This window comes from Hemitrygon akajei, chromosome 14 (genome assembly GCF_048418815.1).
Source record: "Hemitrygon akajei chromosome 14, sHemAka1.3, whole genome shotgun sequence".
NCBI lineage: Eukaryota > Metazoa > Chordata > Chondrichthyes > Myliobatiformes > Dasyatidae > Hemitrygon > Hemitrygon akajei.
In genome coordinates, this window is record NC_133137.1 from 25,207,734 (window position 1) to 25,234,377 (window position 26,644).

Genomic DNA, 26,644 nt, shown 5'->3' on the forward strand with positions numbered 1-26,644 from the left:
GCAGTAATGGTCTTTCCATGACCATGATTATTCTTGGCAAATTTTTCTACTGAAATGGTCTTCTGGACAGTGTGTCGGCAAGATGGGTGACCCCAGCCACTAGCAATACCCTTCAGAGATTGTCTGCCTGGCATCAATGGTCACATGACCAGGGCTTGTGCTATGCACCGGCTGATCATCCACCACCTGCTCCCGTGACTTCTCGTGACCCAGATCGGGGGGGGTGGGGGGGGGGTGGGGCTAAGCTGGTGCTACACCTTGTTCAAAGGTGACCTGCAGGCTAGAGGAGGGAAGGAGTGTCTTGTACCTCCCTTGGTAGAGACTTATCTCCACCCCACCACTCAAAATTATACCTGTAACCCCTGTAATAAATGCAGCAGAAATCATGAACATATTGTTGCAATTTGAAATTCCACCGAGAGGTCGAGCCCATTGTTTGAATGTCACACGTAGTTTCGATTAGATGAAGATATATTTCTGCCCTCAAAGTGCAGAATGATTAAATTACCAAATATAAAGGGGCTGCCAAGAAAGCAAAGCAGGGCATGCTTAAGAAGGGAATATTACATGCATGGAATTATCGTTATCAGTGTACTTTGCCCGCACTTGTTTTGCAAAGGAAACAGTCAAAGGTTGGTTCTGTTAGTCTTCCAGGAGCAGCTCAGACGTGACCCCCAGCAGGCAAAATGTGCTCACTTTTAGAGTGCTTGCTTGTGGAGGAGTTTGTATTTCCTAACAAACACGTTGCTTTCTCCTGTAAATCCCACTCCAAGGATCTTACTTTTGACTCCTCAAGGTACAGCTGCTATGAGGGAGCGACCCCTCACTCCAATCACAGACTCAAAGTTATTTCCAGTGGATGTGACGTCTGTCGGGGTGGTCAAAATAGAAATCCTTTTGTAAATAAGAAAATACAAAAAAAAATCTGAGTTCTGCACAAATTCATTATTGTTATAATAAAGTGGTGCAGTACAGAAGCAGGCCATTCAGCCCATCAGGTTCATGTTCAGCTTTTTACCCAGTTGTCCTGGTCCCATTTAGTCATAGGATCATATATTACTACCGATAGGGAATCAAATACATGCTTTGTGCTTCAAGTCAATGCTATTTTAATATAATTATGCATGTATTCATTTATAAAGTTACTTTGATCTGGAATGCACTCTCTAAAAGTGTGATTTTAATATCTTTCTAAAGAGAAGTGGATCAGTAATAGTAGATATAAAATTGCAGGATCATGGGGAAAGGAGTAAGGGAATAGGATTCCTCATTTGAGGAGCTGGCACAGATGTGATGGACTGAATGGCTTCTGGTTTGGTCCCATAAAGGCAAGAATGTTTGAAATTAAATGAGGCAACAATCTAGTTCATTATGTGGGTGCCCTCTTTTAATTGCTAGCTCTGTTCACTCCAAGGTGGTATTGTTTCTGTTTCTAACGTTCACTCGATTCTGTTAATGAATTTATTAATTAGGAGAGCTTATTTATTTATTTATTCCGATACAGTGCACACTTCCAGCCCTTCAAGCCAAGCTGCCCAGCAATCCCCCAATTTAATCCTGGACTGATCACGGGACAATTTATAATGACCAATTAACCTAGTTTTGGACTGTGAGAGGAAACCCACACGGTCATGGGGAGAATGCAGCGGCAGGAATTGAACCCAGGTTGCCTGTACTATAAAGCGTTGTGCTAACCATGACGCTATCGTGAGCATGAAGGAAGAATAAAAGAAGGGACTAATGTAGGATTAACGTAAAAGGGTGGTTAACAGCCAGTGCAGACCTCATGAACTGAAGATCCTGTCTCTGTGAAGTTTCATTCGATGACTCCACCTTTTGTGGGTCCCCTGTCGCACGGGATTGATCGTTATTTGCCCAGATGTTTTCAATGCTGCGATGACTGTGTATTTGTTACTTTAAAAAGATGCTTTGGGTGAATACAACATCGTCATGAATTCACCGTCATCATTATGTGCCGTGTCATATGATGTGGGCGATCGTGGTCTTTCCGTGACCACGGTTGTTCTTGGCAAATTTTTCTACAGAAGTGGTGTGCCATTGCCACCTTCTGGGCAGTGACTTTACAAGATGAGGGACCCCATCAGAGCTCTTCAGAGTAGGGGCTCCCCAACATTTTTCATGCCATGGACCCCTATCATTAACTGAGGGACCTATGGACCATAGTTGGGAAACCCTGCTCCAGAGATTGTCCGCTTGGCATCAGTGGTCACATAACCAGGACTTGTGATATGCTCCAGCTGCTCATATGACCATCCACCACCTTCTCCCGTGGTTTCACATGACCCTAATCAGGGTGGGAAGTGGGGGGGAATCTAAGCAGGTACTACACCTTGCCCAAGGGTGACCTGCAGGCTAGCAGAGGGAAGGAACGCATTCCACCTCCTCTGGTAGAGACGCATCTCTGGCCCACACTTACATGTCTTAAAAATTGGGGAAAAAAGGTAAACACAGTTAACTTACACTGGCAATATTAAAGGAGAACTAGATAAGGTTCAGATTGGCAGAGTGAGGCTACATCCACACTAGACCGGATAATTTTGAAAGCACTGGTTTCGCGTAAAAACAATAGGCATGCACACTATGCGTTTTTGAAAATATCTCTATCCACACTGAAATGGAGATTTCGGTGAATCTCCTCCTCCTGCGCATGCGCAGGACACATCTACCGAAAACAAGCAACATGTTTGGTGTCGAATCTCACGGTAAAAGTGTACGTTTGTGTAGTTACAGACTAGAAAAACTTAAAACGACGGACTGCTGTTGGCTCCCGCGCAGGAGAACTTAAAACTTAAAAAAAACAAATACTGGAGCATATGGCGGCAACCGACAGGGAGTTCACGGACAGATTGACCCGGTTGACGACGAACATTGAAAAACTGACTAAATCTGTTGCATTAACAAAGCCCCTTGTTAAATGTATAAAACATGTCTGCATCAGTGTTATCTTGTATTTCCATACAATGTTACACTAGGCTGTTACACATCTATTGTCAGAGAAGTACTTGCATAAATATGTAAACCTCCTTCATACGAGCAAGGACAGAAAACAGCAAAGTGAGTACAGTATACTTATTTATTCAGTAAGTTATGGGTCAAAGTATTTGGTGAGTACATTTCTAACTCTTCTGGCTTCAGTCTCTTTTCCATCTGTTCTGAAATTGTTAGGTTGCGTTCAAGAAAACAATGAAATAGCGCGCTGCCGTCTGACAGTGTTTTCAAAAGTCTCTGGTTACTCCGTCCACACTGATCTGCCGAAGCAGCGTTTTCAAAAATACCCACCCTGGAAAGCGTTTCTGAAAAGCTCCAGTTTTGGGGGACGAAAACGCCGTTTTATTGTGGACGGAGGGTAAAAACAAAGAGGAAAAAGCTTCGGTTACAGATTTATCCGGCGTAGTGTGGATGTAGCCTGAGTTGCTGCTTTTGCATTAAGTTGAGCATATCCTAAATCATGCATTAAATGAAGTCTGCTGCAAGGCTTTTTCTGTGCTTTTGAAGTTTTGCCCATTACCAGACTAGTCATCAATAAGCAATGTGTCATTGGTTATTACTCAACAGCAGAGTGAAAATTACATTGAATGTGAGGTCCAGAGAGGGGGTGAGTCACTGAGGTGGAAAGATCATCAAAGGGGACAATCAGTAGAGTAAACATCAGATATAAAGCCTGGGGGTTCGGCCATCTGAGGAATGGGAAAATCAAGTAAGCCGCAGAGGAAAGAAACAGACAATTGGTTTAGGGCATTTCAGAGCCTTTCTGACTGAGTAATAAGATAAGGTTCTGATAACCTGTTTGGTTAGTCACCCAACAACTCAGACCTCTGGGTGTCCTTTTCTTATAGTTCTACACCTCTGCACTCAAATTGATTTTAAACTTGCCCTTAGAAAAGTGAGCTTGTTCTAAAGTCTAAAGAGAAATGAGTGTAAGAAGTAACTATATATATTAAAAAAAATATGATGGAACTTTTTGTCCTCTATCAGATCAAGTCAAGTTTATTGTCATTTTACTATATACATGTATACTGCCAAATGAGGCGTGTCTCCGGACCAGGGTGTAAAGCACAATAGTGCATATAACACACAATGACTTAGGAAAGTAAGAATTAGGTCAACAAATGAACTGTGCATAGATAGACAAAGCGAAGTGCATAAATTAAATATTGAAGGGTACAGTACAGATTATCTCAATGACACCTCGACTGTGATGCAGCAGGAAGTTCAGAAAGCTAACGGCCTGAGGGAAGAAACTGTGTTTCCCATCCTCAGCAGTGTTGTCTTGATGCATTGGCGTCTGCTGCTGGATGGTAGAAAGTCAAAGAGCATGCTGGATGGATGTCTGGGTTCCTTGATAATACTAAGGGCCCTGCATACGCAGTGCTCCTGTTAAGCGCCTCTGATGGATGTCTGGCCTATTACCAGGGATTGTTTAAAGATTCACAAGTCACTTCCTCCCTGTCAACTGCGGCAAGATCAGGTCCTACCTTCATGAGCAAGGGGAGCTTGCTTGTGCTCCATCTCTGTGTGCTCTGAGGTGTCTGATAAGGCCACCAAGACTGCACCCCTGCACCCCCCCCCCATGGTGACCCTACTCAGATGCCAAGCCCCTTCTCTGGAATTTTGTGGGCCTAGTTAGTAGAACCACTGCCTCACAATCCCACTGACCTGGTTCTGTTCTGACCTTGGATGCTAACTGTGTGGAGTTTGAATGTTCTCCTAGTAACTCTGTGAGATTCAGTTTCTTCCTTGTCCTCATGACATGTGGGTTGGTAGATTAGTAGATCACTTTAAGTTGCCCCTAATACCGGGGTTCCCAACATTTTTAAGCCGTGGACCCTTACCATTAACCAAGGGGTCCATGGAGCCCAGATTGGGAACCCCTGCTCTAGTAGGATCTGTGGGTGCCGGTGGGGAGAACTTTTGCCAGGGATATAGGGCAAAAAACCGTGAGTGGTATAAATAAATGTTGTTAGCGTAAAGTGTTTTGGAAAATTACTACATTATTTTAAAAATCCATAAATAAAGTTCTTGACCTTGTCATTGTGAACTGTGACCCGATACTCTGTGATGTGAAATGGCTACTGTTACCTTTTCCGGTAACCTTTTGATCCCCTGTATGAACCCTCACATCTGAATTAACTAAAGAATAATACAAATGCATTGATTGCTTTTTTAAAGCATTTATTTATGTACTTTGGAGATCAGCAGTTTACTTTCTGTTCTTCCGGCAGGTTCTGAGGAATCACGTGATGGTACGTGTTGGAGGAGGCTGGGATACCCTTGAGCACTATCTCAACAAGCATGATCCCTGTAGGTGTGCATCGTCAAGTAAGTACCTTCGTGAAGAGGGATTCCAGTTCGTGCCATTTCCTCTCTTTCACTTTCACTGTGCCCTCTAAACTGCGTGAGTATGCGGCCACACGGTCACTGAAATGCTCCCGTGCGCATACCCCTCGTTGCCACGCAGCTGGAATATTCTTTTATCTAATGTTAATATAGATTTGAAATTATGCAAATACAATTCTGACATCTGTTAATACAGTTGTGACATATCCTATAATTAATTGTGCATTAACGAATAGAACCCATAAATTTTGCAAATAATAAATATACCACAACCTTTACTTTGAAAAGTTTTAGAGCTTCAATGTATTTACGTTGTCATTGTTTCAAGTTACAACACTGTTACAAATTGTAACAATAAACACAGAATGGAAGTCGGTAGCTCATTGTTAGTAAGCCGTCAGACCGCTGAATGCCAACTCTGTCTAACTTTAAAAGTTTACAGAAAGTGAAAGATTTTCTTTGTTCTACTGTATTTCATTATACCCTCCAATTAATTAAAAAAATCAAAGTATGTGATTTTTCATTTTTTGTTCTAAATATTCAATGTATGCATATGAGAAGAGAAATCATTTAAAGTGCCGTGAATTTCTCAGTCTGTGTGGGCGGGGGGGTGGGGGGTAGATTTCTTGCTCAGAGCAGTAATTGGCCCACATGTCTATAAAGTAATTGGAGGGAATGTTGTTTACCTTGTGGATTCCTATAACAAGCTGTGATCACCAGTGTGATTTCAGTTCATGTTTAATGTCATCTTGGACTTGCAATAAGCTAAATGCAGCTTGTCAACATGAAAGTAGCAGATAAATTGATAAATAAGTTTAACTGAATTATCATTTGGAATGCATCCAGCTTATTCCTCAGACATTAACAGAGCGTGGGCATCTGTAATCATAACTCATTTACTGCTCCAGGCTATGCCAGCAGCACCTCTCGTCTGTGGCCTTTGTCATGGGGGAGGATGAGCAACACCAACATCTGCAGGGTTCTTGTTGGCTCTTCATTCAACCCTGGAGCATCTGGACAGCAAAGAGGTATGCATCAGAATGCTCTTTATTGACTACGGCTCGGCATTCAATAACATCAGCCGTTCAAAACTAATCAAGACCTTGGCCTCGATTGGATCCTCAATTTCCTCACTTTCAAATGCCAGTCAGTCTGGATTGGCAACAACATCTCCTCCATAATCTTCTCCAGCACAGGGGCACCACAAACTGTGTGCTTAGCCCCCTGCTCTGCTCACTTTACACTAATGACTGTGTGTCCAAGTACAGTTCCAATGCCATATTCAAGCTTGCTGTCGTAGGCTGAATCCAAGGTGGTGATCTGTTGGTATGCAGGAGGGAGACTGAAAATCTGGCTGAGTGGTACCATGACAACAACCTCTTACTCAATGTCAGCAAGACCAAAGAGTCAAATTATTGACTTCAGGAGGAGGAAACCAGAGGGGCATCGGACGATCAGAGGGGAAGAGGGCCAGCAACTTCAAATTCCTTCATGTTACCACTTTGGAGGACCTGCCCTGGGCCCAGCAATTATTAAGAAAGCATGGCTGAATCTTTGACAAACATCTACAGATGTGTGGTGAAGAGTATATTGACTGTCTGCATCACACCCTGGTATGAAACACCAATGCCCTTGAATGGAGAAGCCAGCAAGAAGTGTTGGATAAAGCCCACGGGTAAAGCTCTCCCCACTACTGAGCACATCTACATGGAGGGTTGTTGCAGGAAAGTAGCATCCATAATCAGGGACACCCCCCATCCAGACTATGCTGTCTTCTTGCTGCTGCCATCAGGAAGAAGGTACTGGAGTCCGAGGACTCTCACCACCAGGTTCGGGAACAGTTACTTACCCCTCAACCATCAGGGTCTTGAAGCAGAGGGCACAACTTAGCTCAACTTCACTTGCCCCATCGCTGAAATGTCCTGACAATCTTGTAAGACCATAAGACATAGGAGCAGAATTAAGCCTTTCTGCCCAATGAGTCCGCTCTGCTGTACCCTCCTGGCTTATCCCAGATCCCACTCAACCCCATACACCTGCCTTCTCGCCATATCCTTTGATGCCCTGACCAATCAGGAAAATATCAGCTTCTGGTTTAAATATACCCACAGACATGGTCTCCACCACAGTCTGTGGTAAAGTGTTCCACAGATTCACTACTGTTTAGCTAAAAAAAAAATCCTCCTTGCCTGTGTTCTAAAAAGTCACCCCTCAATCTTGAGGCTGTGCCCTCTAGTTCTGGGTACCCCCACCACAGGAACCATCCTCTCCACATCCACTTTATCTAGTCCTTTCAACATTTGGTAAGTTTCAATGAGATCATTCCCCCACCCCCCACATTCTTCTAAATTTCAGTGAGTACAGGCCCAAAGCTGCCGAACTCGCCTTATATGTTAACCCCTTCATTCCTGGAATCATCCTCATGAACCTACTCTGGACTCTCTCCAATGACAACACATCCTTTCTGAGATATAGGGCCCAAATCTTGATGATACTCTTAAGTGTGGCCTGACTAGTGTCTTATAAAGGCTTAGCATTATCTCCTTGTTTTAGTATTCTATTCCCCTTGAAATAAATGCCAACATTGCATTTTCCTTCTTTACCACAGACTCAACCTATAAATTAACCTTCTGAGAGTCTTGCACAAGGACTTCTAAGACCCTTTGCACCTCTGATGTTTGCATTTTCTCCCCATTTAGATAAGCACTTCTGTTGCTTTTACCAAAATGCATCATCATACAATTCCCAACACAGTATTCCCTCTGCCACCTTTTTACCCATTCTTCCAATTTGTCTAAGTCCTGCTGCAATCACATTGCTTCCTCAGCACTACCTACCCCTCCACCTATCTTTGTATCATCTGCAAGCATTGCCACAAAGCCATCAATTGCGTTACCTAAATCATTGACAATGTGAGAAGTAGCAGACCCGATATTGACCCCTGTGGAACACCACTAGTCACCAGCAGCCAACCAGAAAAGGCCCCTTTTGTTCCCACTTGCTGCCTCCTGCTTGTCAGCATTTCCTCTAGCCATGTCAGTATCTTTCCTATGACGCCATAGGATTTTGTCTTGTTAAGCAACCTTGTGTGGTACCTTATCAAATACCTTCTGAAAATCCTAGTAAATGACATTCACTGCCTCTCCTTTGCCCACCCTGCTTGTTACTTCCTCGTAGAAGTCCTTACAGATTTCCCTTTATAGAAACCATGCTGACTTTGACGTATTTTATCATTAGTCTCCAAGTAGCCCGAAACCTCATCCTTAGTAATAGATTCCAACACTTTCCCAACCTACTGGCCTATAATTTCCTTTCTTTTGCCTTCTCCCTTCTTAAAGAGTGGAGTGATATTTTCAATTTTCCAGCCCTCCGGGACCATGCCAGAATAAAGTGACTCTTGAAAGATCATGAGCAATGCATCTGTTATCTCTGCAACAACCTCTCTCAGGAGTTTGCCTAGCACTTTTTCCTTCATAATAGCAATGACACTCACTCTTGCTCCTTGACACTAACAGACCTCTGAAACCCTGCTAGCGTCTTCCGCAGTGAATACTGTTCCTAAGTATTCATCAAGTTCATCTGCCATTTCGTTGTCCCACCAGCATCATTTTCCAGTGGTCCAATGTCAAGTCTCACCTCCCTTTTACTCTTTATATAACTGAAAAAACTTTTAGTATCCTGTTTTATATTATTGGCTAATTTGCCCTCATGTTTAATCTTTTCCCTTTTTATAGCCTTTTTAGTTGCCTTTTATTGGATTTTAAAAGCTTCCCAATCATTTAACTTCCCACTCATTAAGTTCACTTTTGCCCACTCACTTTTGCTACCTTGTATGCTGTTTACTTGGCTTTTATGCAGTCCTTAACTTCCCTTGTCCACCACAGTTGCCTACCCCTGCCATTTGAGAACTGCTTCGTCTGTGGGACATACCTACTTTGCGCCTTGTGAACTATTCTCAGAAATTTCAGCCACCTCTGCTTGCCATCCTTCCCGCCAGTATCCTCCGCCAATCCACCTGGGCAAGCTCCTCTCTCGTGATTCTGTAATTCCCTTTGTTCCACTGATACATGTGACTTGTGTTTCTCCCTCTCAAATTGCAGTATGAATTCAATCATATCATGGACTCACTTTCAAGGACTCTCCATCTCATGTTCTCGATATCTATTAATTTATTTATTTATTATTTCTTTCTTTTTTCCTATCTATTATTTGCACAGTTTGTTGTTTTTTGCACGCTGGTTGAACATCCAAGCTTTTATTATAGTTATTATTTTATTATGGACTTATCGAGTATGTCCGCAAATAAATGAACCTCAGGGTGGTATACGATGACATATCTGTACTTTGATAATAAATTCACTTTGAACTTTGGGGTTGTATGCCACTGTGCTGTGGATGGTCATCAGTTTCTTCACTGTCGCTCCAGAAATCTCCAATCCAACGTTGTGGCAGTGTCTTCTTTAAAAAGTGCCCATTGTGGTACGGAAAGGCAGGCCTGCGCCTTTAGGCTGAAGGGAAATGGGGGCTGAGCAACAGAAACCCACGATGAACAGAAAGTAAAGTGACTGTTGGGTGTGAGCAGGGTTGGGCTTGAGTGTGGGGCCCCGAGTCTCACAGATCACCAAAATAAATTAAACTCGATCACCCATCACATTTCAAAATCATTTCCTGTCGTCAGGCTGCAGCTTGTCCCTGTAGCTTGGGTGTGTAGCTTAGGCATTTAACTTAGCCTGCTTGTTATGAAGCTCTCGAGGTAGAATCAGCTGAACTGGCCCAGCTGCATAATTACTGCTTTTTGGAACCTAGGCCTACCATGAGTTCTCACAAACAATTAAAAAAAACTTCAGCTCGTTAATGGTTGCAATCGTTAAATCTTTATGACAAGTAAAAATTTCCATTGCTTCACCTTTTTCTGCTTAGAGGTGTTGGCCTCATTATCTGCTTCATTTCCATGGTTCCCGTCAAAACACCAGTACAGCACGTTGGTCACAATGCCTTTTCTTGTAAGGCTGGAACGGATCGTGTCAGAGCCCTTCAGCTAACTAGAATAAGAGTAATCAGCCAGACTTGGTCCTGTCCTCTCGTAGTGATTTGGCTGGAGATCAGAAGGAAGCACTTATCTGCAGATGCTGGGAATCTGAAACAAGAATGGAAAAAGATGGCAATATTTGGCAGGTTAGGCTGCATGTGCAGGAAGAAAGAGCATAGCACAGTACAGGCCCTTCAGCCCATGATGTTGTGCCAACCCTCTAACTTGCTCCAAGATCAATCTAACTCTTCTTTCACATATAACCCTCAATTTTTCTTTCATCCTTGTGCCTCTCTAATGGTCTTTTAAATGTCCCTGATGTATCTGCCTCTATCAGGGTATTCCACACACATTTCTCTCTATTTAAACAAAAACCTGGCTCCGACATCCACCATTCTTTCCTCCCAACACCTTAAAGTTATTTACTCTTTAAGGTGAATTATTGTTGTGATTGTAGTTGGCCATGCACTTCCGGTGATGGTTTAGAACAGGGGTTCCCAGCCTGGGGTCTGCAGACCCTGTGCTTGATGGTATTGATCCATGGCATAAAAAAATTGCTGAGAACCCCTAGGTTCATTTGTAGGTCCATGTTTTCGCTCTCTGAATAGTGGGGTTACATTTGCTTCCTTCCAATCCTTTGTTACCATTTTGGAATGTAGGATGGTAACCAAAGCATCCACTGACCATAGTCATGTTTTATAAAACTCTGGGAAGTACATTGGTTGGCCTTTCTGCTCCTTCGGGCTTTATCCTGCCAACCTTTCCCATCCTTTTTTTTAAAATCCACTAATTCTAATTTCCTTCAGTTCTTCAACCTTGCTATCCCTTTCGATTTTTGGCAGATTTTTTTTTGTTCCATGAATACAGACACAATGTATTTAACTCCTTTGCTGTTTCTTTATTTCACATTAGAAATCTGCCCAGAGCCCACATTTGCCCTGGCTAATACTTTCCTTTTCGTGCATCTGTAGAAGATCTTGCAATTTGTCATTAAGTTTCTTGACAGTTTACATATCAATTATCCTCTTTCAAGTTTTGCTGCTCCCCTGCTGCATTCTAAAGTGCTCCTAATCCACAGGCTTACTATTATTTCCGTCAATGTTATAAGCCTCTTTTTTTAGATTTAGTGCTATCAGTAATTTCTCCTGTCAGCTATAGACAGACTACTTTTCCTGTTGGGTTTTGGTGTTTTTTCGGGAATGCATCCGCTTTGCAAATTGTAGATTATTCATTTATATAAATTTCCTTTGTTCACTTTGTTTCAGATTCAATAACAAGCTTTCAAACACAATATAAAATATGCCATACATCCAGGTTACCAATGAACGCTTTTTCATTCTGCAATGTGAAAGTCGTCTTTTCCTCTGGTTCCTGAACGTGAGGATCTATAAAACCATCTGAGCTGGACTCTCTTCTCATCGTTCACTGATTTTCTCTACACAGATCTGCATACTCGTGATGTCTGCCCCAGGGCACGCAGGTTCCAAGGATCGGTCATCTGCCCTATGATTAAAATTTAGTTTGTCCAGTCTGCGTAGATTAAACTTCTCCACAAGTGTAGTGTTGTATCAGACCTTATGATCAAGATACAAAGTACATTTATTATCAAAGTATGTATGCAGTATACAACCCTGAGATTCATCTTCCCACAGACAGCCACAAAACAAACCACGGAACCCCCAACGTGCAAAAAAAGAAATCACGCAAAGAGCAAAGCAAGGGGTGAAAAGCACAAAATACAAAACATCAAACCACAAAGTCATTAAAGCAGTGTAGGAGTGCTCAGTTCAGTTCAGTGCTGGGTCGCCCGCTGACCATAGGCCACGGAGCCAGTCCTCCCCAAGCAAAATCGCACAAAATAGCAACGAAAGAGGAGCAACTAGAAACATCATGACACGAACCAGAGTGCATTCCACCAACCGCATTGATTGAAACCTTGCACCATCCTCCTGCAGCGTCGAGCGAGAGGGGTAAGGAGATAACGCTGAACTTCCGCTCTCATTCTTCCCAATTTCAATCTTCCTCGGCCCTTTAATTGGGGAGATCAGTGAGAAATGGAGTCGATCATGGTCTCGCGCCCATCTCCAAGTTTCATTGCCTCCAGGCTGCACACTTTGCTTGGAAACCCACCAAACTCCTTCAGAGACAGCAAAGCGCCAGATCATCCAAAGACACACCACCAACGTGTAGACGACAGGCTCCAACAGTAGCAGAACCGTATTTGAAAGAAATATAGAAACCTAGAAAAGCTACAGCACAATACAGGCCCTTCAGCCCACAAAGCTGTGCCAAACATGACCTTACCTTAGAAATTACCTAGGGTTACCTCTATTTTTCTAAGCTCCGTGTACCTGTCCAGGAGTCTCTTAAAAGAAGCAGCAGCAGAAGAAGTAAGAGTCATCACTTCTGTCTGAAGAATGCCGTCTTGTTCACTGGCACCATCTTCATGATGTTCTATCCCATTTCCAATAATTACAATTATCGTTTGGTGTATATTCCCACTTTTGGATGGGAATTTTGTTCATACCAGCAGAAATTTGGCAGACATACACAGGTCAGAACATGCACCATCAGGAATTTGCATTTCATTTCCTTCGACTCATCCGATCTAATCTAGAGTATCTAATCTAGTTTATTTAGTAAGTCTTGAAATTCATTTAATCTAGTATAACTACGGCATAAACTCATGATAAATTGTTCACTGTGATCTGACCATCTGTGTTTTAATAATAAACCAAATGTGCTATTCATTGCTAATTTGAAAGAATAATTGGATTATTTGTTATTTAATGAACAGTGTTAAGTTTTTGTTCTAGTCTCTGACCTGTCAACTAACCTACCATTTCTCTTGCAGGACTGCTGCATAAGATCATTTACGTAAATATCTTCGAGTTATTTTTGCTAAATGAAGGATAACACTCCAGATGAAGGGCACTCTGAAACAAATGCACATCATGCCACAGCTAGTTGAGCTGCTGCTTCAAAGTTCCAATAATGCAGGTTGAATCCTGACCTAGACTGCTGTCCATGTGGAGTCTGCCTGTTACCCTACTGGTTTCCTTTCACACCCCAAAGGTGTGCAGGTTGCCAAGTTGATTGGTCCCTGGGAATTGCCGCAAATGTGCAGACGTGTGGTAGAATCTGGGTGCAGTTGATGAGAACAGAACTTAAATTTCAAAGTACATTTATTAACCGAGTATGTGTGCAGTATACAACCCTGACATTTGTCTTCTCAAAGAAAGTCATATTCAAAGAAAAGCATCAACCTCCCACGTGCAAAGAAAACAAATTGCGCAAATGGCACAAGAACATCAGCCCTCCTCGCACGAAAACTCCCCCAAAATGCAGAAGCAGCAACAAGAAAGAACAAGCAAACACACAGTATAAAAGCACACAATCGAAAGAGTCCAATCCACAAACCGCAGGCCCAGAACTTCTTTCAGCAAGAAATGGAGTCGACCTTGAACCCCGTCTCTAAGCTTCTTGGCCTCCAGACCACTCACTTCCCAGAATCTCCTCAGAGACAGCAAGGCGCCATATTGCTCAATCGCTCCGAAAACACTCCATCAAACTGTAGATCACAGGCTCCCAACAGTACCAGAACCACAGTTGAAAGAAAAAAGAACATTCCGGCACAGTATAGACCAAGTGGCCCACTTTAACCTATTCTCAGATCAATTTAACCCTTTCCCCTACATAGCCCTCTTTTTCTATCATCCATGTGCCAGTTTAAGTTTCTTAAATGCCCCTAATGCAGGGGTTTCTACCTTTATTTAATGCCATGGACCCCTCCCATTATCTGAGGGGTCCATAGACTCCAGGTTGGGAACCCCTGCCCTAATGTATCTGCGTTTACCACCACACCTGACAGACCATTTCATGCATTCACCAGTCTTTGTGTAAAACTTTGCCTCTGACATTCTAGTAGAGTAGAACTTTTCAAAACATTTCTTTAAAACCTTTCTTTTATTTGGCCTACTAATCGGATTACTTAACGCCTGTTGATATTGATTATGTTTATATAGTTTGGTATATTCAATTACATTTTATTCAATATAATGTTTCTTTTTACTTATTATTTTCAGTTGTCTCATTTTATGCATATGTTGATTTATCTTTACAATCTATGTAAGATAATTTGAGCTTCAATCTTAATGTGTGAAGGGTGCGATATAAATGTAGTTATTATTATTGTAGTTCCCTCTTTAGTTTCTTCCAATCGCCCTTGTTGTTTGACTCCCTTGCCCTGTCTACAATGGCCCCTACCAGCGAGACAGTGTGTTAGCATAATAAGCGCATAAGTCATAGGAGCAGAATTGGATCCTTCAGCCCATCGAGTCTGCTTCCCCATTCCATCATGGCTGAACCCAGATCCCACTCAACTCCAAACACCTGCCTTCTTGCCATATCCTTTGATGCTCTGACCGATAAAGAAACGATCAATTTCTGCCTTAAATATACCCATGTACTTGGCCTCAACCCCAGCCTGTGACAGAGCATTCCACAGATTTACTACTCTCTGGCTTAAAAAAAAATTCCTTCTTGCCTCTGTTCTAGAGGGTCACCCCTCAATTTTGAGGCTGTGCCCTCTAGTTCTGGACACCCCCACCATAGGGAACATCCTCTCCACATCCACCCTGTCTAGTCCTTTCAACATTGGGTAGGTTTCAGTGAGATACTTCTAAATTCCAGTGAGCACAGGCCCAAAGCTGCCAAACGCTCCTCGTGTTAACCCCCTCATTCCCAGAATCATCCTCGTGTTGCATTCTTTCAACCTGCCACTTCAGTTCCACACACCAGTGTAAAGCCTACACTGTGCTGAGGCTGATGTAGGCTGGCCTGAGATTCAGTTTTGATAAAACTTTGGCTGTCTGTTGCATAGCCTGCTTGATCTTCCTTTTCCACTGAAGAATTCCTATTTTGCTTATCACCTGCATAACCTTCTCCCAGAATCTCCCACCACCCCTACCTCACACACTGAAGTTGAATTTCACTCAAAAAAAAATCTTCCACATGGCTTAATAATGGCAGAAAATAACATAGGCTCACACTTTTTTAGATGACATTGTTAAACTTTGTGGAGGTTGAAAGAAACTGGCAGGGATACTGTAAATACAGATCAAATCTTTACGCAGTGCACTGGGCTAGAATAAGCTAAAACAATAACCATGCTGAATAAAGCATAAAAGCTACTGTAAAAGTGCAGTATTGGTAAACAATAAAGTGCAAGATTATTACTGGATAGATTATGAGAACAAGAGTCTGATAACAGCGGGATAGAAGCTGTCCTTGAGCCTGGTGGTATGCCCTTTCAAACCTTTGTATCTTCTGCCCAATGTGAGTGGGGAGAAGAGAGGATGTCCACGCTGGGTGAGGTATTTGAATATGTGGGTTACTTTTTTTTTGAGGAAGTGAGAAGTACAGACTGAATCCATAGCGAGGAGGCTGGTTCCTGTGCTGTGTCTACACCTGCTTGTGGTCACATGCAGAGCAGTTGCCGTACCAATCCACCGTGCATCCATTTAGAATGCTTCCTAGAGCGCCTCGATTTATATATATTTTTTTTAAAATTGGTAAGAGTTGATGGGGTCATGCCAAAGAGAGAGTAAATATCATGGCCAAGAAATGGGCCCCTTGAAACCATGAGCTGAGGTGGCCGACGATGTCCAGGAAGTTAAAGGTGGGAAAAGCTTAGCAACAAAATCTGATCTGGGAAAAGGCAAGTGAAATAGGGAGGCTTAGTGGTTTTTATTTTACTTGGTCAAGGCTTTATAAACGACCATTGTCTTTATTACTGAATCACAGTATAAAATTTTAGTAATAGCATCTAAGCAGTGTTTTCAGGAATATCTATTTACAACTTTTGGATTTTGATCTAAGGACTCAATTTGGTTCAGAATGCTGTTGTTGTCACTCATTCTATTGTTTGCATGATTTGTTTTTTCTCTCTGTGGGCACTGGGCGTTGGTCTTTTTATTCACTGGGTTCTTTCAGGTTTCTTGCTTTGCGACTGCCCATTAAGCAAACAAGTCTCAAGGTTGTGTCATCTGTACATTTGTTGATAATAAATGCACTTTGAATCTTTGAACTTTATGTCAGTGGTTCATTGAACTGTTCCGGATCTAGGTCCTAATATTGTGTGTGTTGTACATGACTGTATCATTCAGACACATACTTTTTAACTTCCACAGCACATCGCTATCAGCCAGTGAAACCTCAGTCCAAGACTTCCCTGAGCAACAGCCCTCTCGCCTCCAGAGCCCCAAGTCCCGGACCGCATCGCTTCTCCGAAGGCCCGAATATCTCAAGGCTACCTGATAATGCTAGGCACGTGGACAAGCGGACAACCTCTGCGGCGGAGTTGTCAGCCGTGAAACAAAATGGATTATCTGCCGCAACACGGGACAGACCATTCAGCCCAACTAACAGTGGAAACAAAAGTGAGACACCAAGGTTTCTGAGTACATCTGGCAATCCAGCTGAGTTGGCAAATAAGCGCTTCCAGCAAACACCAGACCCAGGAAGGACTGTCTCATCTCGGTCATACGAATGGTCAGAACCAAGGATTTCTGGTCCTGGGAGGTAACTCGCGTTCTTTTAATAATTTCAGGAAGTGTGGCTTTTAATTCAGCATGATGAGCTTCAGATTTACTGTCTTTTTGATTTTGATAACTTCGTTCTTGGATCCACTCTTCAGTTTGCCCCCTTGTGGAAACTGAAATGGTGGCTTAACATGTGACTGCATTTGGCCTACACCAATAGATATCTTAGTTTCCATTCACTCATAGAAGAAAGCGTTGGTGATGTATTTACAAGGCTGTGGAGACACCACATAAATCCTTGCTGATCGGGAATGTTTTGGCTGTTCAGATAACTGCTTATTGAATTCTCCATCCACAATTTGAGTAGTTGAATGTACTTTATTCAAAATAAGATTTTTGAGGTTCCATAAAGTAGTTCTACCTTATCAGTATAAAAATCATTATCTGAAACTTCCTTAATCTGTTGTTCATACTGTGACCTGCAATGGTTTTTGATCAGATAATGCCCCAATCTGAAAATACTAGTAAATGTTCCCAAGTTCTTAGCAGGTCCTGTCTGCTGCTAGTTAGAACTTTCCAGAAGCTTCTGATTTCTGCATTGCACATTAATTTGCAGATTACAAACATTCAAGTTGAGGAATGGGATTAAGGAGATTGTTTAGAGAGTTGGGATAGACTTTATGGGCTGAGTAGCCACCTATAAAATTATGTAATATAAAAATGACATTTATGGACTTTTGCACTGTTGTGACTGTGAACGCAGTCACTGGAGAGACACTGACGCTGGTGGATATAGAAGTATTTTAGTCAGCATGCAGGAGACACTATTGGAAGAAGATGTCTACCTGGCTCAATATTACATAACATTTTATTTGTGGAAGATCAAAGGTAACAGCAGGACAATTCTATAGTTACAGTGTATCTACAATGCTTCCTTTGAATTATATATAGATTTTAATACCTCCTTCTTTGCAACAACACTCCAGACACCCAAAATGAATGTTAATCCGCACTGACTCTATGCTGCATTTATATATATATATATACAGGCATCTGAGGTCAAATGGGATGTTTCTTTGGTTGCAACCAACCTCAAAACGCAGCTCCAGGAAAATCATTGTTCAGAGCTGCATTTTAAATTGCATCTACAATCCACGTTCAGGTCTAAAGACTGGTTGCTGTTGAAATTAGTATTTGCTTTCTACCGTATCTCCAGAATATGCCCTAACATGCGCATTCCTGATATTATTTCCTTCATTCCACCTGCAGCCATGCCTTCACCTGTCAAAATGCAATGCTATCTAATTCCCTTCCCAAACACTTGTCCCCTATCTATCTCACCCATTTAAGACATTAAAATCTATTGCAACACACACAAAATGTTGGAGAAACTCAGTAGGTCAGGCAACATCTAGGGAAATGAATAAACAGTCAACATTTTGGCTGTAGCCCTTCGAGAAGACATTGAAATCGATAATTTTGACCAAATACCTTCTGTTGTATATCTCAACAAGAGTTATTTATTAAGGGGCCCTTGAGCTCTTTAGTTTATTTTGTTATGTCAGTGGTACAATATTGTAAATTTTTAGGGGTTTGTCATCAATGGGTTAATTCAGGAGACGTACTGTACTGAGTAAAATAAAACTTGGGCATATGCCAGCATTGCTAGGATCCCTAAAGACTTTTGCACAGTACTGTATTTGTCAACATGGAGTGGAGAGCGCATTTGTAAATCCGGTGGGAGAAAAGGATGTTGGTAATGGTGGGGGTGGAGTGCCATGGGAGGGGTGTGGGACCAGTGACAGAGAGGGAGGAACAGGGGCGGTGGGATGGGGATGTTGATGCAGGATCAGACAAAACCTAGCCTTGAGACACCAGGCAAGGTCACTCACATATGTGATGAATTTTTTTTGTGGCAGCAGTACAGTGCAATATATAACATTACTACAGTACAATATATGGAGGAATTTAAGGTGGGGGTTATATGGGAGGCAGGGTTTAAGGGTTGGCACAACATTGTGGGCCGAAGGACCTTACTGTGCTGTACTACTCCATGTTCTATGTACTGTGCAAAAGTTTTAGGCACCCTAGCTATATATATGTGCCTAAGACTTTTGTACAGTACTGTAACGAGTGGGTTTGTGTCAATTTCCAATACAAGGGATCATTATGTCATGTTATGAAACCACGTTTTGGGTCAGCTTTCACTTCACTGCACTGATGTGTCATGTCACTGCGGCAATGTGATTGCGTAGAAGGAAGTGTATCCCTTATAAGTTCTATTGTATTCCATATTCGGAAGCTGCTCATGTTAAATCTCCCTGGGACCAACATCCTCCAATTACTTTCCACTGTTTTTTTAACAGAACTTTGTCTCCTAACAAAGCCTTGCAGACACTGTATTACAGATGATCTACTGACACACAGGTTATTTTAGAATTTCCCATCCAGATTCATTATAACTCCTGGTTAGCTGAGGGGACCATTTAGACTTTAATTTTCTCACAGTTTTTGAGTTATCAACAGATCTCTCAGTGAAAATTTATTTATTGATTGTGATACAGTGCGGAATAGGCTCTTCCAGCCCTTTGAGCCATGAGGTAAAGCAATCTCCTGTTTATTTCAAGCCTAATCATTCTACAATGACCAATTAACCTACCTGCAGGTAGGTCTTTGGACTGTGGGAGGAAACTGGAGCACCTGAAGGAAACACACACAGTCACGGGGAGAATGTTACAAGCGCCTTCCAGGCAGTGGCAGAGAAGTATAAACCTGTAAAGAAAAACACAACCTAAAGTTGGTGTTATGTTAATGGATCTTTTAACAATGCTTATTATAGATTTTAATAAACAAAATATTGTCTTTGGGTAAAATGCTAGCAACTTATAGGTAAATTACCAAAGACCAGATATTTTGTTTTTCTTTAACTTGAGAAGGGAAATGCTGTGGTTTCATTATTTTGTCTAATATGTTGACTGTCTCCGTAAAACCAGATTCTGGCTGGTTTACCTTCCCCCAGGCTGAAAGACAACTGAACTCCCTGACACCACCCAGAGCTCATGATGTATGGAGCGCCTGTAGCGTTATAATGTTTACTTATAAATTTGTATCTTATGCACCTTATTATTAATTTATTTGTGGTAATATTACATTGTGTGTGAGTTATGTGCTCTGTGTGCACCTTGGTCTGAAGGAGCGTTGTTTCATTTGGCAGTAACAACAGTGTGAACGGCTGAATGACAATAAATTTGAACTTGAACTTATGTAAAGTGATAGTGGCTTTGTGGTGTTACTCAATATCAACTACTGCTTCAAATTTGTTGCTTTTATTTGATCACCTCTAAGTGAATGAAAGTATTTAATCTCACTTAGACTGGTTTTAGACTTAAAGGTGATTCTCCTATCTAATATTGTTTCCCCACCAACTCCAGACACTACCTGTTGTAAATTGGGGACCACTTCGTCAAGCATCTCTCTTTCAATATTTTTATAATATATACAAGAATATATAACAAATACAGAGTATATATATATCTATATATTAAAAAATTACTAACAGAATACAGACAATAGAAAAATTGAACTGTATAGGACTGAGTAACATACATGTATATAGTACTCTGGTAATGATTACTAATACTGCAAATTTATAAAGAGTATACATTAGGAATTTTATATATATATAAATCTAGCCCCTACCAAGAAAGCCAGTGGGTAGGAACAAGGAACAAATATTTTTTAAAAAGATGTCGCTAAGTTGTTAACATAATTAACATCTACATAGAAAAAAAACCTTTCACAAGTTAGAGTAGTAGTTCATAAAAGGACCTGATGTCGTATAAAAGTACTGTACTGAATTAGAAATAGAACACCGAATCTTAGTTTGGAGAAGATGAGTCATAATGTCTTCTAACCACTGCATTTGAGTAGGAGAGACTGCTTCTTTCCATTTGAGCAAAATCCGTCTTCTCGACATAAGTGATATAAAAGCTAGAACATACAAGTCCGAGGGAGTTAAAGTTATATCTTGAGTTCCAAGAATACCAAAGAGAGCAGTAAGAGGATTAGGTTCAAAGTTAGTGTTAAAAAGTTGAGAAAAGGTAGAAAATATATCTTTCCAAAATTTTTCTAAGCTGGGACATAACCAAAACATATGAATTAACGAAGCATTGGCTGAATTACATTTGTCACAAGTTGGAGAAATATCAGAGTAAAAATGGGATAATTTCCCTTTAGACAAATAGGCTCTATGTACCACTTTAAATTGTACCAAAGAATGGTGAGCGCAAAAAGATGATTTATTCACTAATTTCAAAATGGCATTCCAATCTTCATCAGAGATTTGCATGTTCAGATCATGCTCCCAAGCTTGCCTAATAATATGTAAAGAAAGCTGCTTAAACATAAGCAGTTTATTATATATATTAGAGATTGATCCATCAAAAAAAGGTTTCAAATTTAAAATATCATCTAAGAGATTCTTATCTGACCTTGAAGGAAAGGTGGCCAATTGAGAACGCAGGAAATCTCTAATTTGAAGGTAACCGTAAAAATGAGCATCTCTGCACCATTCACCATCAGCGAGACTTACGTTTTAAATCCCATTCCCATTCCTGTTCTGGCATATTACCCATTGTGCCAAGACGAGACTATCCTTAGGGTGGAGTAGCAATACCTTGTATTCCGTCTGGATAGCCTACCACCTGCTGGCATGAACATCCGTTTCTCCTTCTGGTAAACTGAGTCTCCCCACCCCCATCTTCCTCCATTCCCCACTCTGACCTTTGTTAGATCCTCTCATCTGCCTGTCACTTCTTCCGGAGTCCCCTCCTGCTTCCCTTTCTCTTGTGGTCCACTCTCCTCTCCAGTCCTTGACCTGTCTCACTCACCCACCACCTTCCAGCTAGGCTCTCTCTTCTCCCCCACCCCCATCTTTTTTTCTTCTGGCATCATCTCCCTTACTTTTCTCTCCTGAAGAAGGGTCTCGGCCCCAAACGTCAACTATTTATTAATTACCATGGGTGCTGCCTGACTTGCTGAGTTCCTCCAGCATTTTGTGTGTTTTGCTTTACTCCAGCCACTGGCCGTTTTTATTTTTTAAGTAGTTACATAAAATCAGCTGTTTTTGAGCAAGATAATGCATCTCAAAAGTTGTTTTAACTCGGGGCATAGAATTTCTTTTGCCCAGGGGTATGCAGTGCCCACACACAACACCTGATGAGGTCAGAAACGACCGCCTCCCTTAGGGATCGAAAGGCTGTGGCTTGGTGTTTCAACATTTTGCCTGTCACTTCAGTGTTGGATGGTGGTGATCTCCACCACACGAGATGCAGTGACATTGAACTAGCATCTCCCGCGTCTTAGTGTCACCGTAACCATTTCAGAGCAGAGCTGTCCTATCATCCTCAACTAATGAAGCCTACTTCCATCTCTTGCCATTTCTAGGAGCCTCCTGGTTGCAAATAAGCTGCTGCAGAGCAGGAATAATTCAGTCAGTAAAGCTACTTGAGAGCTCCTTGGATCCGGAAAGTCTCTGTAAAAATGCACATCTTTAGCAAGTCAGTCAGGGTTGGTAGATAACAGAAATTGCAGATGTTTTTGTTTCCTTAACTTATTGAGACTAGTTGAAAGCCTTCACTTCCCTTCAGCCGTTCAAAACCATCTTCCAATAGGTCACCAAGCGGAAAGGCCACTGTCAGCGTTTGCATTGAGACCTGGGCCTCAACGTCTCCTAGTGCATTTGGATCCTTGATTTCCTCACTTGCAGACCCCCGTCAGCTTGGATTAGCGACATCTCCTCCACAATCTCCCTCAGCACAGGTGCCCCACCAGGCTGTGTGCTTACCCCCTGCTCTACTCGCTTTATATTTACGACTGTGAGGCTGAGCACATCTCCAATGCCATATTTAAGCTTGCTGAGGACACCACTGTCGAAGCCCGGATCAAAGGTGCTGAGTTGTCAGCGTGTAGGAGGGAGACTGAAATTCTGGCTGAGTGGCGACACAACAATTACCTCTCCCTCACTGTCCACAAGAGCAAGGAGCTGATTATTAACTTCAGGAGGAGGAAAAGAAGTTCACGAGCCAGTCCTCATCGAGAGATCAGAGATGGAGAGTGTCTGCAACTTTAAATTCCTTAGTATTATCACTTCAGAGGATCTGTCCTGGGCAATTATGAAGAAAGCATGGCAGTACGTCTACTTTCTTAGAGGCTTGCAAAGATTCAGCATTGTATCGAAAACCTTGACACACTTCTATAGATGTCTGGTGGAGAGTATATTGGATGGCTGCATCACAACCTGGTGTAGAAACACAAATGCCCTCGAACAGAAAATCCTACAAAATGTAATGGATATGGCCCAGTTCATCACAGGTAACGTCCTCCCCACCATTGAACATATTTACATGAAGCGTGGCCGCAGGAAAGCAGCATCCATCATCAGGGACCCCCCCGCCCCCACCGCCACCCAGGCCATGCTCTCTTCTTCCTGCTGCCATCAGGAATGTGGCACAGGAGCCTCAGGACTCTCACCACCAGGTTCAGGAACAGTTACTACTCCTCAACCATCAGGCTCCTGAACCAGAGGGGATAACTTCACTTGCCCCATCATTGAACTGTTCCCACAACTTATGGACTCACTTTCAAGCAATCTTCATCTACTGTTCTTAATATTTATTGCTGATTTATTTATTACTATTATTATTTCCTATTTTTTCTTTCTTATTGTACTTGCAAAGTTTGTTGTCTTTTGCCCACTGGTTGTCCACCCTGCTGGTGCCATCTTCCATTGATTCTATTATAGCTATTGGATTTGTTGAGTACACCCACAGAAAATGAATCTCGGTGTTGTATATGGTCACATGTATGTACTTTGGAGTTTGACCGTTTAAAGTTCAATGTACAGTATGCGTGCATTAGATCAACCGAAACAAACTCATTCGTTTTTGGGTCAGGAGAGTGATTCGCTGCCCTTGAATCTATTTGGGAAACTGATCAAAGAAATTGCCCATGTCACTTGATAGTTATCAGACTGCTTTGAGCATTAGGCTTGCATTAAGTCATTAGGTTTGACAAAAATAACTCCACTACTAATTCTATTAGCGTACATTAGAACAGTTCAGGCCCCAGTCTTCAAGGCACAAGGGCTCCATCTCCTGCCCATTTGTTTTCCTGTTTAACAGCTAGAAAGCAAAGACGTATTCCACTGTTTCAGAGTGACTCAACATCTTCCATGTAGTCTGGAGCCTAGCATGAAAACTTCAAATGCAAAAGAAAATGAGCATGGTCCAGATTTTGTGATTGTATAAACAATGGAGCTTTTGGCTTTTGTTACTTCATGAATACAACAGTGTATGTGCATGGTTGCATACAGAAGTCCAGCCGTTGCTGTGATTCAGCCACCTTCATACATTAAAACATTTGTTTTGCAAACTTCTCAACTTCAGAATCAGTTTATCACTGGCATATTTTGTGAAATTTGTAAACTTTGTGGCAGCAGTACAGTGCAATGCATGATAATAGATATTAAGTAAGTATTGCAAAAATGAAAATTTTAAAAAGTAGTGAGCTCGTGTTCATGGGTTCAACGTCCATTCATAAATTGAATAGCAGAGGGGAAGAAGCTGTTCCTGAATCGTTGAGTGTGTGCCTTCAGGCTCCTGTTCCTCCTTCCTGATGGTAACAATGAGAAGAGGGCATGAATTGAAAGGAGATTTGATGTGAGTTGTGGGAAATGCGTTTGCATGTACCTTGAAAATGCTTCATTCTGTTGCATGAAGTCTATTTTCAATGGTACATTATTACTGATTAGCAAAACTTTTGCCTCTGAAAATAACTTCAAGTTTGAGGATAGTAATTTGTAGTTTATTTACAACATTTTGACTTTATCGTAATCATGTATATTTCATCTTTATTTAGAACCCTATGAATTATGAACAATGTTGATTAATATTGCTTTATCTTGAGAATACGTTAATGTGATTGGCTTTTTCACCAGCTGCCACTAGTTGTTAGGAACCCACTTCGAACTGATGACCAAAAGCCAGTGACGAGACTGTCTTAATCCATGCTACAGAGGTCACAAGTCTGGTGAACAACCTTCCTCAAGGACAGCAGTGAGTCCAGAGGCTTTGATTCTTCTCTCAATATCAGTATCCAGCTCTTTACATTTGGGGGTTGATGCAAGTTTATTCATCCAAATTGAAACTGGCAGGGGATGTTCCAGTGTATCTTGAAACAGTACTCTCTACCTTCTCTCTTGCAAGAGAAACAAGATCCTGATTTCCTCAGTTTCTACCATCTTCTCCTTCTTAACCATGTTGGTGTCTTGAAGAGTAAGAGAGGGTTTGATGAAAATGTGAAGATCCTGAGGATCTGGAGTGGATGTTTCCTCGTGGGAGAGTCGAAGACTTGGAATCAATGTTCCCTCTAATTTTTAGTAGTCAGTGTGTGCAAAAATCTTACGTTGTGCAATTTTTTTTTCCTGTGACAAAATTATGTGCACACTGAACACACACATGGCACAGTTTATGTTGGTTTACAAAATATTTGACATAAAACTGCACAGAATAACAACAAAAAAACATACATATTTAAGTCACTCAGCTCCTGTCTTTGGCATTTACCCATTCTTTGTAAACTCTATCTAGACTAATAGAACTTCCATCCAATTGATGGCTTTTGATTCTCATTAACATATCCAAATGACATTCACCTAAACGGTTTCTCAGCGTGTTTTTGAGTTGATTCATTAGTCTAAAACCTCGCTCACAGTCCACACTAGATGCAAGAAAGGTTCCCCCAATTTTTATCAACTGTGCAAGGTTGCAAAACTGCTCATTTTGAAGTACAAATGCCACCATTTGAGCAAAGTTTGAAATCAGTTTGGATTTAATTTTTTCTTGCACAGAAAATTTGAAATCATTAAACTGTCTAACTATTAGAAAATCATGATATTTTAGACATAAGGCATTAACTTGTTCATCGCCAAATGTGAAGTCACAATCTGCAATTGCGGAGAAATCAAAAGCTGACCGTTCTTGTACCTCATCTTCAGGAAAACTTCCTTCTAAATGAACCCAAAGACTATTTCTAAAAATCAACAGCGAGCTTGTATCTACTGTGACGTTTTCGGTGTAGCAGTTTCTACTACTTTGTCAAGCCATTGAACTTTAAACAAATTTGCAGTTCTTTTACGCTCCATGCCCTTCGCTTCTTTTGAATTGGACATAGTGAATCAGTTTTTTTTTTCAATAAAAACTTAGTAAGCTACCTACAGGATTTGAAACAGATCTTTGTAAACTTTACAATATGAGCACTGTCCGCCAAAGATGGCTGCCGCCGTGATGCAGCTGTACAAACCGGAACAGGAAAGGTGAGGTGACGTAAATTAGTGACGTGTATTGTGGTATTTGGAAACCCGACTAACTAGTTAACAGACACATTTAGCTAAAAGATTATTTTCAATAAGTATAATTATTAATTACTGCATTATTTTAGGTAATTAACCTTTTGTGCACTCACTAATTTCCTTTACACACACACACACACACACACACACACACACACACACACACACACACACACACACACACACACACACACACACACACACACACACACACACACACACACACACACACACACACAGCTTAGAGGAAACATAGCTTAGAATCAATGTATTTTAAATGTAAAAGGTCACCCACGTGTGATGTCA

At 41.5% G+C, this 26,644-nt stretch overlaps 2 protein-coding genes across 2 annotated transcripts in view; one reads left to right on the forward strand and one right to left on the reverse strand.

Annotated features, from left to right (window-relative positions):
- gas2l1 (growth arrest-specific 2 like 1) overlaps positions 1-26,644 on the forward strand; it is a 99,039-nt gene that overhangs the window by 46,385 nt on the left and 26,010 nt on the right. Inside the window, exons 3-4 of the mRNA XM_073065704.1 lie at positions 5,244-5,340; positions 16,579-16,969. Coding sequence (XP_072921805.1) covers positions 5,244-5,340; positions 16,579-16,969 — 488 coding nt within the window. The remainder of the gene's footprint in view (positions 1-5,243; positions 5,341-16,578; positions 16,970-26,644) is intronic.
- rasl10a (RAS-like, family 10, member A) overlaps positions 10,237-26,644 on the reverse strand; it is a 72,551-nt gene continuing 56,143 nt past the window's right edge. The window contains exons 3-4 of the mRNA XM_073065708.1: positions 19,589-19,701; positions 10,237-10,495 (exon numbers count right to left, since the gene is read on the reverse strand). Of these exons, the coding sequence (XP_072921809.1) occupies positions 10,461-10,495; positions 19,589-19,701 (148 nt within the window). The 3' untranslated portion in view covers positions 10,237-10,460. The remainder of the gene's footprint in view (positions 10,496-19,588; positions 19,702-26,644) is intronic.